This window comes from Leptonychotes weddellii, chromosome 9 (genome assembly GCF_054177405.1).
Source record: "Leptonychotes weddellii isolate Sample4059 chromosome 9, ASM5417740v2, whole genome shotgun sequence".
In the NCBI taxonomy this organism is placed as follows: Eukaryota; Metazoa; Chordata; class Mammalia; order Carnivora; family Phocidae; genus Leptonychotes; species Leptonychotes weddellii.
The window spans coordinates 93,134,450-93,150,818 of NC_138377.1; the positions used below are offsets into that span (position 1 = coordinate 93,134,450).

Below are 16,369 nucleotides of genomic sequence, written 5' to 3' on the forward strand. Positions count from 1 at the left end.
AAATAAATAAATAAAAATTTAAAAAAGAAAGAAATCATGAGCCCAAACACAAGGTACCTACCATGTGCCAGAAATGAGCTTATTCCTGCTCAGAGACAAATAAACTAGCTATTTATCCCCCCAAAATAGATAGATAGATAGATAGATAGATAGATAGATAGATAGATAGATAGATAGATGATAGATGGATAAAATCAGAATATAGGGTGCCTGGGTGGCTCAGTTAGTTGGGCTACTGCCTTCGGCTCGGGTCATGATCCTGGAGTCCCTGGATCGAGTCCCGCATCGGGCTCCCTGCTCGGCGGGGAGTCTGCTTCTCCCTCTGACCCTCCCCCCTCTCATGTGCTCTCTCTCTCATTCTCTCTCAAATAAATAAATAAAATCTTAAAATAAAATAAAATAAAATAAAATAAAATAAAATCAGAATATAGATCATGTTGTTTCTGTACTTTAAACCCTCCAGTGGCTTCCTAACTCACTTGTAATAAAATCTAAATTCCTCACCTCTCCTGAGTACAAGACTCTGAGGACCTGAGCCTTCAATCCCCTCCAGCTGCTTCCCACACCCTTCTCCTTCCTAGAGCAACTCTGGCTCCTTTTCAGGGTCTCAAACATGACAAGCTCAGGGCACTTATTCCCAGTCTGCTCTTGGCCCAGACCACACTTTCGCCAGATCTTCAGAAGGCTGGCTCCCCGTCCTGGAGAGCTCACCTGAAATGCACCTCCTCAGGGAGCCCTGGGCAGTCCTTTCCCAGCAACCGTCACCTGCCATCCTTTGTTCGGTGTTTCCTCACAGGGTCCTGCGCCCTTTAGACTGGGGAGCTCTTTAAGGGTGAGAAGCAAAGAGCCTGGGGTGCAGTGGGCCCTCGAAGATTATTTTGTTATTGTGATACAATCCAGTGGCTGTTTTGTGAAGCAGGAAAGCTTGCGGCAGAGTTGGAGAGACATGACTTAACATTTACGAAACAACCGGAAGCGAACCCCACTGGCATTCATTAGTGCAAAAGTGGGTTGCTCAGCCTCTGAGTGCAGGAGTCTGGAAGAATTAGCATCAGCTTCTTGGCTAAAAACAAAAGACAAGTCAAATGCCACTTTTTCAAGGTGAAAAGAGAGCCTGAGCTACTGAAAAAGAAGACAAAAATAAAGGTTCTAAAAGGCTCAAGCAAGAAGACTGGGACACCAAGTGACTGACATTTTTTCTTCTGTTCCCCCCACCCAGGGTTATGCCAACACTGCCTTTGGAAATTGTAGAAAGTTACAGAAAGACGTTGCCTAAGAGTCAGAAAACCGGAGAGTCCCAGTTCTCCCCCTTTTACTGGTTGTTGATCTTGTTGATCAGCTTGATTAGCTGATCTTGTTGATCAGTTCTTTGTGCCTGAGCTGCTCAGCTACAATCTGAGTCTGGGAGTGGGCTCTTGAGCACTCCTTCCAGGTCTCAAGACTTTAGGCTTCCAAGTGGCCCCTTTGCCACGGTCAAGCTACGCAGGGACAGAAATCACTGAAGGGGGTAGGCCAAATGTCAGGGGAAAGAGACTGGGATTGAAGACTCCTCTCACCCATGTCCTGGCACCAGCTGGGGTTGGCAGGAGAAAGGGTCTGAGGATCGGCCTGTTGTCACCTATCCAGTGAGCTCCCCTCACAGATTCCAGTTTCCAACCCCCTCCCTACTCCCTGAATCGGGATCTGGGGAAGAGAGGGGAGACTGGCTTGGCTTTTAGAGGTGGCAAAAATTTGTGAGGAACCCTGCCCCTTGGCTCCCAGGGCAGGATATGCCTGGCGGAAGGCAAGACAGTGGAAAGCACCAGAACCAAGAATGAGCAAGGAGCTGTACTGCCTGGGGCGTGGGGTTCCGGACCCAAGCAGAATATTATTTTAGACCAACAGGAAAAACAAAAGTAGTGGTTCCCACCAACTTCCCAGCCCCAAGAAACTGGAAATGACTAGTGATTCCTTTCTGTTCCTCTCAGAATGGCCCTCCAGGCCTGTGAGCACGTGCATCCCCTCCTGCCCCATTGAGCTGGCTCCGTCTGGAAGAGAGAATGAGGGCTCCGGGAGCTCTTGTTCCAGCACTCTCCATTCTCAGGACTTGCTTTCACCTCTGGAGAAAAACTGAAGGAAAAATGACCCTTCCTTCCTGCCCAGTCCCACTGGCCAAAATCTCCATCAAAGCCTAGCTTCTGCCCCTCATACTAGGAATCATACTCCGGTGGAAGTAGGGACATCACTGGCTACCACAGAGAGGGGGAGGGGCAAGCCCAGGAAAGGGGCCAAAGGTCCTGTTAGCCATCTGAAGTTTCCTAGGGAGGTGAGAAGGTAGGAGGAAGGGCTGAGGAAGGCAACCTTCAGGTGACACCGAGGGGGGTGGGGGGGAGTGCGGTGGGTAGAGCAGCCAGAGTTTGGAGCCCAGGGCCCTTGGCTCAGTGCCCAGTCTCTGATCTGCTGCATTGTTCAGCTATTTCCTTCCCTGGAAGTAGTAAGCGGGTGGAGGGAACCAGGATCGCATGGCTGGGAGTAAATGGAGCAGGGTGGAGCTTCCATTGGGGGAGGGGACCTCGAGTCCGTTCCCACGACCAGCTGCCCTTCCGGCAGCCGTGGGACTGCGTGGGAAAAGGTCTTGAAAGTGCTGGAGACAGTGTGTGTGTGTGTGTGTGTGTGTGTGTGTGTGTTCCATTTGTGTCTGACTGCCTTGCTTGGATTTAGTCACAGAACAAAGCCCTTTGAGAAACAGTCACCAGTCTATCTTCTCACTGGGCTCTGCCCTGGGAGAGGCATAAGAACCTGCCCCATCTCCTAAGAGGAGGACACTGGAGGCCTTAGGACCAACTCCCTGGAGGAGTCTTATAAACTTCTAGTGAATCTACATTGGCTGACTTCCCTGGATTTATGAGGATGCTTCTGGAAACTTCCGCAAAGCTCCCCACTTCCTGGCAGAGCTCTATTACTAGCTGGATGTTGGACAGCAGGTGGGCACCAGACATGGGCAGTGAAGTCAACCATTCCCACAGCATCTCCCTAAGAAGCCTAGAGTCCTTCAGAACCACAGATCTTAGAGCCGGGCAGCATGCCGAGAGATTACATGATGGTCCAGTACTCTGCCTTCAGGCAAGAAGCCTTAAAACCAAACTAGCAGCCCACAGGTCAAATGCATCCTGCAAACGCATGCCTTGTTTGGCCAGCACAGCACTTAAGAAATTTTTGAACCAATATTGAGAGATTTCACACAAAAAAATCCCAATCTCTACAGTCTCTTGAAGAAGCTATGGCCAACACTGATGCCATATTTCCCCAAGACAGCATTGAGTGCGTTGAGTAATGACTGTTCCTGTAGAAAGAGCTTGGGCTGTCATCTATTTTGCCACTGTCCCTACCACCCCCATTGTCCTCAACACTGAAGCTCATCACACTTGTATGATCATTACATCATTTTCTGGGTCCTTGTCTCTATCAAAAGTGGGGACATAAAAGAAACCATGAGGGCCACCCATTTCTAGAGAGAATATTTCTACCCAGCCAGGTATATCTGTGAGCAAATAAAGATGGGATTTGGTGTCCTCCCACCACCTTTTCTGTATCATCCCCTCCACTCTCCAGTGACATGATGCTTTTTTTTTTTTTTAAAGATTTTATTTATTTATTCATGAGAGACAGAGAGAGAGACAGAGGCAGAGGGAGAAGCAGGCTCCCTGCGGAGCAGAGAGCCCGATGCGGGACTCCATCCCAGGACCCTGGGATCATGACCTGAGCCGAAGGCAGACGCTTAACCGACTAAGCCACCCAGGCGTCCCCAGTGACATGATGCTTAATGCCATCCCCTGACAATACTGTCACAGGCTTTGTGCCAAAATTAACCCCCACTCCTTCCCTCACCCCCAAATCACAATTCTCCTTTTCTCAGTGAGCAAATTCCAGTCGGAAGCCATAAAAAGTCATGTATTGGAGCAATCGCAGCCCATCCCCCAGCCCCTGGCTGCTAATGACAGTGTGAAAAAGCTGAAACTCCTTACCCTCCGTGTTCTCTCATGAAGCAACCTCTGCGTGTGAATGCATGGAAGCACATTGGAAGATAGCTAACACCAAACTGAAAACCAAGGTCACCTCTGGGGAGGCGGGGAGGGGACCAGAAATGGAGGTGATGGTCCCAACCCTATCCATAAAGCTTGAATATTTTCCAAGGAGATTATAATCAGGTGTAACTTGCATAATTAAAATTCAGAGGCAGAGATGCCTGGTAACTGTTAGTCTCACCCCAACTTACCTTTCATGCTTATCTCCATGAATGGGTCTACTCACAGTTCCATATCCCCCAGTTTCTGTGCCCTTACCTTTTCTCTTCTTCCTACCCAGAATGCCTTTCTCCACCTCCTCTACCAAGCCAAATCCAGCACATCCCTCAAGGCAGTAGTCTTTCAAAAATTTAGCCCATGAACACCCTAAACAAAACTTTAAATTATGTACCCTTCAATAAAGCAGATTTTTTAAAACTATGCATTCTCTTGAAATTAAAAAATTTTTTTCCAACTAGGTTTAAATACAGTTGACTCTTGAACAATGCGGGGGTTAGGGGTGCCAACTCCTGCAGTCAAAAACCATGTGTAACTCCGGACCCCCCCCCAAACTTAACTACTAATAGCCTACTGTTGATTGGGCGCCTTACCAATAATATAGTCTATTAACACATATTTCATATATTATATTCATTATATACTGTATTCTTACAATAAAGTAAGCTAGAGAAAAGAAAATGTTACTAAAAACCATAAGGAAGAGAAAATACATTTACAGTACTGTGTTGTATTTATAAAAGAAAAAATCCAGGGGCATCTGGTTGGCTCAGACGGTGGGGCATGCAACTCTTGATCTCAGGGTTGTGAGTTTGAGCCCCATGTTGGGTGTAGAGATTACTTTAAAATCTTGGGACACTTGGGTGGCTCAGTCACTTAAGCATCTGCCTTCAGCTCAGGTCATGATCTTGGGGTCCTGGGATTGAGCCCCATGGGCTCCATGCTCAGCAGGGAGTCTGCTTCTCCCTCTCCCTCTGCCCCTGCCCCTGCTCATACTCTGTCTCAAATAAATAAATATATTTTTTAAATGAAATAAAATAAAAATAAAATCTTTTAAAAATCCATATTTAAGTGGACCCTCACAATTCAAACCCATGTTGTTTAAGGGTCAACTGCAGTTGCAAAGGATATGATTGCTGGTGTAATGGACATACTGACATTTTAAAATAAAACTGGAATCACAGTGATTTGATACTCATCATCAACCATTTGCAAAATACATAAGCAAGCTATTCTTTAATAGAGGAAAATTTACATCACTTGCTTTTTCTACTTGAAAGTATTTTCTTTCTACTTCTCCCACATAATGTTATCCTAATGTAATATATAGTTTAGGCTTGAAAATCTTTTACTGATCATCAAACAATAATTCTCTGCCATAAATATATATATAATACATATGTATATTTATATATATATATAATTAAAATTGTATTCTTATTTTTTGTGGCCATAAGGCTCCAGAGTTTAAATTTTTCTTCTGGATTGATTTATCATCACAGTTATTATTTGTTCACTGTTTGTCAAAACAACATAGATATATTGCAAATGTTGATAGAGCATTATTAAATATAAGGAGTAAAAAAATTTTGGGGGGGCGCCTGGGTGGCTCAGTCGTTAAGCGTCTGCCTTCGGCTCAGGTCATGATCCCAGGGTCCTGGGATCCAGCCCCGCATCGGGCTCCCTGCTCTGCGGGGAAGCCTGCTTCTCCTCTCCCACTCCTCCTGCTTGTGTTCCCTCTCTTGCTGTCTCTCTCTCTGTCAAATAAATAAATAAAATCTTTAAAAAAAATTTTTTTTTTAAAGATTTTATTTATTTGACAGAGACAGAGAGCACAAGCAGGGGGAGCAGCAGAGGGAGAGGGAGAAGTAGACTCCCCACTGAGCAGGGGGCCCGATATGGGGCTCGATCCCAGGACCCTGGGATCATGACCTGAGCCGAAGGCAGCCGCTTAACCAACTGAGTCACCAAGGCGCCCCAGGAGTAAAAATATTTTTTAAGTAAGCTCTATACCCAGCATGGGGCTCGAACTCACGACCAACATCAAGATATCAAGAGTTGCATGCTTTACCGACTGAGCCAGCCAGGTGCCCCAGGAGTAAAATTTTATAAGAAATACAACTCATATTGAGATAGTTGTATACATGCTGGAATGAGACAGTGGTCAACATCAATTTTATCCCTACATCCTATTTTTATAGATGATAATGCTGAGAAATCTCATTCACATAAATAAGTACATGGGAATGGAAGAAGTTCAGGCAGAGTCACTCAATACCACCTAATCATCCAACCAGTAACAACTGAATTTGCTTCACCTCCTTCAATAGTTGAAAGCAAAATATTGGGAAATCTTTTGATTTGCAAAACGATTTATTGCCCAGACATCCTGAGTCATTCGCTTTCTCAATATTGAAATCACTATTTTAAATTGTTTCTTTGGAGCCCCAGAGACTTTTTTTTTTTTAAAGATTTTATTTATTTATTTGAGACAGAGAGAATGAGAGAGAGAGAGAGCACATGAGAGGGGGGAGGGTCAGAGGCAGAAGCCGGCTCCCTGCGATGCGGGCCTGATCCAGGGACTCCAGGATCATGACCTGAGCCGAAGGCAGTCGCTTAAGCAACTGAGCCACCCAGGCGCCCGGAGCCCCAGAGACTTTTACACACCAAGGCAACACACCAAAATAAAAGTGAGGATGGGGAAAAGATAAGTCCTTTGTCAATAGTATAGGTTAAGTTAGGCCGTAGTAACAAGCAACCTCAAAATCTCAATTGCTTTAAACCAACAAAGAATCTTCCCCCAACTCACGATACGTGTCCATCGCAGGTCAGCTGGGGGTTCTGATCCATCCCATCATCGCTCGGGGATCCAGACTCCACCATCTGAAATGTCATCAGTCACCAGGCCAGAGAGAAGGTAAGAAGGAGAATCATACACTGGCTCTTAAACGCTTCCACCCAGAAGACACATTTTGGTTCATATTGGCCAAGCAAGTCACATGGCCACACCTGACCTTTTTTTTTTTTTTAGAAGATTTATTTATTTATTTTGAGAAAGAGAGAGCATGAGCAGGAGGGGCAGAGGGAGAGGGAGAACTCAAACAGAACCCCCGCTCCATCCCACCACCCTGAGATCATGACCTGAGCTGAAACCAAGAGTCAGAGGCCCAACCGACTGCATCACCCAAGTGCCCCAACACCTGACTTCTAAAAGGTGGGAAAGTACCTGCAGGAGAACAGGGAACATGGGTGAGCAGCACTGATGCTGAGGGTTAACACACTTTTCTTTTGTAAAACTCGAGGCAAGAAATTGTGGAAATGAAGCAAGATGAGACAAGGCGTTAGGAAGCGCAGACTAGTCCTTGTCGAAGATATTGGTCTGGAAATGGATTCCCTTCAACATAACCCTGACACCTATCCTAGAGAAGCCGTTTTGCACCTCTAGGAGCACACATACCCAAGTGTGAAGACCACTGCGGCTTTGGTGAAGCCTTCCCTTTAGATCCAGGGCCCTCTCCGAGTTCCTGCTGTCATTATTCCTGCACTAGCCATTTGGAAGCTGGGGAGTTAGTTACACTTTTATACATGTGTTTCATGTTTTCCTAACAAGCTGTAGTTTCTTGAAGGATGGAAACCATAATTTTAAGTTTTTATATCCCCCACACTATCTAGCAAGGACAGTTAGAACTTATGAGTTCTGCTTGATGGCTGAATTGGTCATTTTCCTCCGTGGGCTTCAATCTCATCTCTGCAGTCGGAATAACAAGGCTTGCCCTGAGGATCACAATTGAGATAACGGAAGTAAAAGCTCCTCCCATCCCACTCCCTTTCACTTAACAGCGATCAGCTTCTTCACACTCCAATTCTGAAAAGCTGTGTGTAATGATGAGCCATTGAAGGCTCTTGAAAGGTCTGTGGGCAGTGGGTTTAAGCGGATCAGCCCCAGGCATCAGCGAATGCTGGGTGGTTGCAGGACCTGCAAGGCGGGCGGTGGGGCGGGGACAGGGGTCCAGGTAGAAAGTTGCACTCCAGATGTGATGCAGGGAATGGCGAGCCACACTGCACCGTCAGGGACCGACCCCAGATGCCTTCCTGAACTCCAAAACCTGGATTCAGGGCTGAAATCGGCAACCCTGGCAAAGGGTAATTATAAACCTCACGATTCCGCCGGTCAAAACCAAACGTTCTGTGCACCCCGACCCTGCCCCCTGGTGGCCTCTCGAGGCATTGCCCATACAGCTTCCTGTCACAAGGAAGCCGAATTCTGATTCTCATAGGGGAGATCTGGGATAGACGTGGGTGAGGAGAAGATAGCCAAAATTGCTTCTGTAGAAAAAGAAAGGAACAAAGGAGGGAGAGGAGCGGGCCATACACATGGGTTGAGCGCAAGTGAGCACTTGAGGGGAGTTTTTGTCCCTGGACTTACTGCACTAAGTGAAAACTAGAATCTTTGAGTTGCAAACCAACAACACATGGGCATGGTTTAAGTCCATGCAACAGTTTTTAAATTTTTGGGTTCGTTGCCAACATCCGAAATCAGGAATTTGCACATTAAAGTCTGAATGTCCGATTTCTCCTGAAAAATCAGATCATCAAGCCATGTGAGGTCACCATCCTGCTGAGCAGTAGCCGGCTGGGGCTGAAAAGCACTGTCCCTTTCATCAGGCCTAAGCTCTCCTGCCCCCCCCCCCCGTCACCCAGGCTGCCTCCCTCAGTGCCACCCCCTTACCCTGCAGGCTGGGAGTCTGCTACTCCTGACTAAGGTGGACGTTTCATGATGGAGAGCAGGATCAAAAAATACCAGGATGGGGCCAACCAGTCATCCAGTGCTTGACTTGCCTCCAGAATATCCCCACTAAGCATCATCATGCTTATGCTTGAAGACCTCTGGGGACAAGAAAATCATTGCCTATTAAGGCAGCCCACTGCACCTTCAGATAGCTCCAACTGCTTTCACAGGGTAGGAACAGTCTGCTGAGATTGCATTCTCTTGAGGACACATGTCCAGAGAGAAGAGACTTCCCTGCAATATTGTCTCAAAAGTGAAGTAGCCACTTAGCAGACATGTGTTAGGCACCACCAGGTGCCCTAGACTACGCTGGTGAGTGATGATGGCATGACCTGTGCCCTAAAGAAACTTCCAGTGCAGAAACCAGTCAGATTTACACAGATACAATCAACACCTGACAGTGCTAATTGATATAGTGACATTTGGGAATAGCGCACTGAAAAGGAGCTGTCCAAATCTGAGCCATTCCCAGACATGAGAAATTAAACATAAGCTCTGAAAATATCAATGGTGGCAAACTCCTATGGACATCTAGGAGTTTAATCTGTGAGCCAGAAGGGCGTACAGGTAACTGACTTGATCTTTTGTGAAACAGTGAGTCGGGACGCCTGAGTTTTATGTCAGTTTTGCATGACTGAGTGAATTTGGGCACATCTCTTTGCCTCTTAGGGACAAGGCTTCTCCATCTGTGAACACAAAGCAAGGGGCTGGATCAAATTTCTCAGGACCTAATATTTACTTTCCTATCCCCAATGCCAGCATAGCAAGTGACTGTCTACAATACAACCTATGTACAAATCCAGTAAGTGCTCCCTAAATGTATTTAAAAAAAAATTTTTTTTAAGTAAACTCTATTCCCAACATGGGGCTCGAACTCACGACCCCAAGATCAAGAGTCCCAAGCTCTGCGGACTGAGCCAGCCAGGCGCCCCAATGTTAACAATGTTCCCTAAATGTTTGTGATTGCCAGGCGACTCTGTCTCTGAGGGCATTAGCCAGAACACAGGCACCCAGAACAAATGGACCGGAAAGTAGCCCCAGGCAGAGTTCCTCCTGGGATATCAAAAGAGAAAAAGATGTGTGAGGCTTGTGAACATTTTTGACCACAAGAGGGCGCCAGAGCCTCACTCCACCCACCTGGCCCCTGGGAAGAGGGGGGCCTCCTCAGAGGCCACCTGCCTAGTGCTGTCTTGGGTGAGCAGAAACGTCGCCTCAGGAACCACTGGGCCAAGACAAGACGCCTGAGATGTAAACACAAGTGGACATAGGACAAGGGGGCAATGGAGGATGTGGATGAGGGAGGACAGAGAAAGAGCCAAAGATTGAGAAAGGGACTTGCTGGGGTCCCAGAACATGCCTAGAGATACATCAGAAAATGAGACCTAGGGTGAGGTCACACTAAGTCCCCAGGTTACCTCTCAACTTCAGAGGGGAAAACCTCTCTCTTTGAGTATCTCAGAGCCCGCACAGTGGTCAGCAAATGTCTTCATTTGGATGCACAGTAAAGAAAGGGCTAGAAGCCAGATGCAGGTGGGTCCTGAATGCCTGAGTTTGACCATCAACCCACAGGCTTTAGAGAATCATGAAAGAAAGTCCTTTGAAGCTGTGAAAGTGGTATTTGGGCAAGATTCATCTGTGACTGTGGACAGGAGAGATTTAAATATATACGTCCATAGGGGCACTTGGCTGGCTTAATCGGAAGAGCATGTGACTCTTGATCTCGGGGTCGTGAGTTCGAGCCCTATGTAGGGTGTGTAGAAATAATTTAAATAAATAAATAAAAGCCTTCATATATATAGACACACACATATACATATATACACATATATGTATATATACATACACGCACATCCATGAAGAGTATATTCAAAGAAATCTGGGGGAATTGATCTTTGGGAAAAATCCCCTTCATGGTGCTTCTCTCTCCATCTCTTTCCTGAGACCCAAGCCACTTTCCAGGAGGCACACTCTGTCAGTTCCAGGGATGAGAACTTGGGCCTGGAAAGAGAAACTGGCACAGTTGAGAAGCCTCTATTAGGAGAGGCCGCCTTTCCCAGGGCTGAAGTCTATGCTGTCCTGCTCTGGGAGCTGAGGAGTTACCCTGGGGTGGAAAATGGGGGCGTCTCCCTCCACGCCCACATCCTAAACCACCCACATAGCTGTTCTTAGAAGCCAAGCACAGAACCACAAAACATGGCTCCAGAGTGGGGTCTAGACTCAGGGGAGGGGAGGCGGAGGAGAACAGGAGGGCGGCATCCAGGGGGAAAAGGGAAACTGAGCCATTTGGAATCACTGACTTCTTCTTTCTTTATTTAGAGAGGGAGGGAGGGACTTAAGCAGGCTCCAGCCCAGCACAGAGCCTGACACGGGCTCCATCTCACAACCCTGATCTCATGACCTGAGCTGAATTCAAGAGTTAGATGCTTAACCAGCCCAGCCACCCAGGCACCCTGGAACCGCCCACTTCTAAATCTTCCTCTCCTGGTTACTATGCACTTAAGTAGATCCACAGCCCAGATCTACAGCTGCACCCCCCCGTACAGGAACTGTGCTTGACCCTCCACCTGAGCACCAAACACAGGCTACGTAGGGAATAAACGTCCAACGAGAGTTTATGGCGAGGAAGGATGAGTGCAGAGAGAATGAATGGGTAAGAGGGTGTGGTCCCTCCCCTCAGTGACGAGAGCCAAATACAACGTTGGCACCTCTCCAGACTTGAACTTCCTGTCCACGAAATGGAGATGGTTATTCCCCAGACCACATCCCAGAGCAACTGCAAAAATCAGACAAGAATGCTTCGTGACTGCAGGCTGTGGACATAGCCCCCGCCTTCTCTTCTAGCCCCTAAAATCTCCTGATTTTAAGGTATTGAAAGCCACAAACTGAAGTAATTCATCTTGAGTGATAAAAACTACTCATTCAGGCAGCACTGCGAAGATGCAGTTGCTTACAGACGCCAACAACATGATCCAAGTCAGGTACGAGTAGTCGCTATAGGTACATGTATAATCCTGCCCTAGCCAAATTAGGAAACAAGTCTACCTACAGAGATTTCTGAGCTCTGATCACCCTTATCCAGGGGTTTTTCCCTCCCACATACTGTAATGGTCGGAGCCTTTGCTTTTTGTTTGGTTGGCCTCTTTCTTAACCAGGTAACTAGAAAGGTGTGGGTATGGGTAACCGCTGGCTCTTCTTCCTGCCCAAGTGGGGCTTTTCCAGTTCCCATGAGGCTCTCCCAGAGTCTCCCAGGAGCCCTGGCCTTTGTGGGAGCCTGTGGCCCAGAATTACAGAGAACCATTTAACTCTGGACAGGGATGCCAGAAAACCAGGTCTTGAGCCTTTTGCTTTCCGTGGGACGCCCCCCGCTTTTTTTCTTTTTAGATTTGAGAGAGAGAGAGAGAAAGCAGGGGGAGGAACAGAGGGAGAGAAGCAGACTCCCCACTAGGCATGGAGCCCCGATGTGGGGCTTGATCCCAGGACCCCGAGATCAGGACCTGAGCCAAAATCACGAGTAGGACGCTTAACCGACTGAGCCACTCAGGCGCCCCTCTGTGGGACCTTTCTAACTTCCAATTCCATAGCTGCAAAAAGTAGGTAATTTACTGCCTTTCTTGCTTATCTCACAGGGCTTTTCTGAGGATCACCAGAGATGGGGTATGAGAACATGTTTTGTAAACTGTAAGGGAGTAGGTGACTATATCACACTGTTAGTACAACTGCTGGTATTGTCAGAACTCTCAGATCCTCCAAGCTAGCTCTGGAGGCTTGCAGGTGTCCTCTGGGATTCCTGGGCTTCTGCCCTCTCCTTCCTCCACCACTCCTCCAGGTAGAACGTGGAGTTAAAGACCTTTTGAGAACCCTTGATCCACTGGGAAAATAACCAAGGAGTGCATAAATTAGAATCACTTCAATTTCATTACTTGTTAAGGATGAGAGAAAGATGAACAGATGTTCTTCTAAAGATAACCAGAGCCAAGTGTCACTGAGTACCCACTATGCTTTAGGCACATTCCTCTGTTATCATTAACCCTCCTAATACTGAGAGAAGGGCACAAATGCATAAAGAATACACACACATTCAGAGGGGGAAAGATAGGTTTTCATGGAATGATACAGCCATTCTTTGAGATTCATCTTACTAAATTGTGTTGCATTTTCTCTACCACAAGCAGAAATGGAAATACACTATCTTGGTTCTTGCATAAGCAGGAAGCCAGAGGGGTCCTACAGGCCCAACAACCTTACCCCTTAGGTTAAAAGAGAGACAGCCCAGGGCTGGGCTGAAGGCAGATAGGTCTCTGTGTCCCTTAATCCAGGACCAGCACCCGGTATCCTAGAAAGAGATCAGGCCATACCGAGACCAAGATACCCGGGCAGGAAGCAGAGTGTGGCATGACGGGAAACCTGAGCTCTAGTCCTGGCTTCTGGAACTGCCCGGATAGACTTCCAGGCCCATGGCCATCCTGGGGCTGCTGCTAAAGGGCGTGTATGTGCATGTGTGTGTGTGCGTACGCACGTGTCTGGAATGGCCACGTGGGGTGGTGGAAGGAGCTGGGCTGGGAGTCAGGAGACATGAGTGAAGCGTGCCTTAGCCGTTGTTTTTATAACCTTAGAGCAAACCACTTCATCTCTCTGTGCTTCAGTTTCCTCATCTGTAAAATGGGAGACCGGACTAAATACTCTCCATGCTAACATTCAGATTCTGATGGTCAAGGGCCCCTCAGAAAACCAGGCAAAGTGGTTGGCTCTAAGGTTATGAAGACCATGGCCAAGGGGCACCTGACGTCACTCACTGACCGCCCTCCCAATACCAGCAGGGGCTCCCACTCACCCAACCCACTCAGAAGCCAGAGAACGAGGGAGCCTGTGGATGTTGTCTGCACTGAGCAGACAGTGTGGGTGGGCTGGGTGATGGTCAAGGAGACCCAGGGGAAACGCCTCAGGAGCTCAGGCCCCTTTCCTGTCAGCTCTGGAATACTGCCAGGACAGTGATCTGCCCAGCCTCTCCCCTCTCACAAGGATGGGCCCTCAGCTCCTACATCCCCTCCTCCGTTCCTGAGGGAAACCATCAGGGAACAGGGCCTGCCATGCTGGAGGTGGCCCATGATTGGGGGTGGGGTTAGGCTTTGCATGGAGGGAAAGGTAGGTGGGGGAGGGGGGTAGGCTGTAGCTGGGTGAAGTTTTTGCTTCTTCCTCCCGACACTTTGTAGCAAAGTCTTTCTTCCTCCGTGTGTACCTTTTTTTTTTTTTTAAGATTTTATTTATTTATTTGAGGGAGAGGGAGAACCATTTAACTCTGGACAGGGATGCCAGAGGGAGAAGCAGACTCCCTGCCGAGCAGGGACTCCAGGATCATGACCTGAGCCCAAGGCAGTCGCTTAACCAACTTTACTTTTCCCTTCCAGGGTCCCCTTCTGGTACTTTCCCTAGTCCTACTCTGAGGGGCTTTGCCCTATTTCTCAGGGATATTGGCATTCTGACAGGGAGCTCCTCAAGATCAAAAAAAGCTTTCTTCAGACCTCAGAAAATGGAGCTGGGCAGGGCACATGCATGACAGGCAGGGCAGGCTGGAAAGGGCAAGGGATCGGTGAGTGCCTTTCTCTCCTGAGACTGCCGGGACCCTGTGGAGCCTGAGCCTTTACCCTGTGCTGATTCTCAAGGAAGCTCAATGTCAGGCCACACAGCCTGGAAGTTCCAGAGGTGGGCCAAGGAACCTGCTCTCCTGCAAAAGGCTCCAAATTAAGTCACATCCCTAAAAGGGCTGTTCAGGCAGCAATGCCCAAGAATGGCCGAGCACCAGCTTCAGGCCAGGCACAGGGGGTAGCCAGGGCTCCCCAGTGCCTCCTGACAAGCATCCATTTACACAGGCCTCTCGTGTGTGAAGGCGAGCGGGAGGTGTGCGCGCTCGTGAAGATGGCCTCCTTTGCCACAGAGATGATCTCGGTGCTGTTGGACAGGGGCTCCCCCGCCAAGCTAAAAGAACCCTGGTTGTTCCCAGATGCCTAAAATCCTTTCAGAAAGGAAAGAAGCCTTTCACCTGTAATCAGATCAGGATTAAACCCCTCCGGAAAGGAATACAGTGCTTTTTGGAAGAAGCCCAGGATGGGTGGCAGGACCTGGCGGCTTCTGACCCGTCGTACTGTCCTTGCCAGGAAGCCTTTGAACTTCACAGCTTCACAGTTCAGTCCAGACACGACTTTCTGCAAAGAGCTCTCACCCTCAGGAAAGGCCCCAGTCCAGCTGGAGAGCCCCTTTGGGATGGCCTCAGAGCCCCCTCTCCTTCCTGGCTCCTCCTCTCAGACCCAGGCCTGGGCCCTGCTCAGTAAGGCGTGAAGGGGGCCCCCCAGGGAAGCCAGAGGAGCAGGGGCCTTTAAATTATGGAGCAGCTTTCCTAGCCCCTCTCGGAAAGGCCCAGCGCCCCAGCTAAATAATTCACCACCTCAGGAAGACCCAGTGGTTCCTGACACAGCTGAAGTAGGTCAGGCATCAGCTTGGCCCTGGGGGGTGGGGGGAGCTCAGAGCAGCTCCCCACCATCACTAGGAGAGGCTTCAGGCTGGGAAGCAAGGCCTCGCTGGTCCAGATACTGCAGGGAGGCAAGGGGTATAGGCGAGGGGTATAGGCAGGAAAGCATCGACCCCCTCCTCAGGCTGAACACAGCCACCCATTCCCCTCCTCCCACCCAGACCTCCCTCTGGGGTCCCTGCCACCCCGCCAGGCTCCTCCTCCCTCACAACACCTGGGGGCGTGTTCTCCCTTCATGGGCATGGGGATGCGTGTGTCATCCCCTAGCCTTTAACAGCTGACGCACTCATCAGAACACCTTAGACCCAAATCCCCCGATGCAGGGCTGGGATTCAGAAAAGGTGAGGGAAGGGGAGAGAGGGAGACCAGAGCCAGCCACAGCTGCTCCCGTTTTGCTCAGAGCAAGACTGGAATGAAATCCTGCAGCTGGGGGCCTCTGGGGCGGCTTCTGTCCTCCCTTTCTAGGCACAGCTTCAAGCCAAGCTGTGAAAGGTATGGGGTGGGGGGCGTGGCGTAGACGGAAAAGACAAACAGCAAAGCCATGAACACAGTGCTCCAACCCTCCAGGAGCTGGAAAGGACTCCAAACCACCACTTCACCGATGAAGAAACTGAGGCCCCAAATCACAAAACCGGGGCCAGCTGCAAGCGTCCTGACAGGGTTCAGGGCAGTCCAGGGTCATGGCTCCACACGGCCTCCCTGACCTTCATACCCATGTACTCTGGCTTCCGGCAAAACCTCCCCTCAAGGAATCAGCCACCACAGGGAGCTCGCGGGGAGCCAAGAGGGGGCAGGAGCATCGCCCTTTCTGGGCCAGACTCCTGGGTTCTCCTTTGCTCCAGCACAGCCTCGTAAGACATACACCAAAGACGCTTCCCAGAAGAGCCCGCCCTCCCAAACCACAGTCCTTTTCTGCTAGAGGGCCTGAAAAGGCCACAGGCCATTCAAGGTCCCATCTGGGTGCTTCCTCTGGGTGCGCGGAATCTCCATCCATAT

General features: G+C 48.9%; 2 protein-coding genes across 2 annotated transcripts in view; one reads left to right on the forward strand and one right to left on the reverse strand.

The window, feature by feature from the left end:
* LOC102731775 (estrogen receptor-like) overlaps positions 1–16,369 on the forward strand; it is a 464,527-nt gene that overhangs the window by 346,986 nt on the left and 101,172 nt on the right. The gene's annotated exons all lie outside the window — the stretch shown is intronic.
* The window catches only part of OAZ2 (ornithine decarboxylase antizyme 2), a 68,931-nt gene that overhangs the window by 25,752 nt on the left and 26,810 nt on the right, over positions 1–16,369 (reverse strand). The window contains 1 exon segment of the mRNA XM_081829580.1: positions 6,871–6,944. Within this exon segment, the coding sequence (XP_081685706.1) occupies positions 6,871–6,944 (74 nt within the window).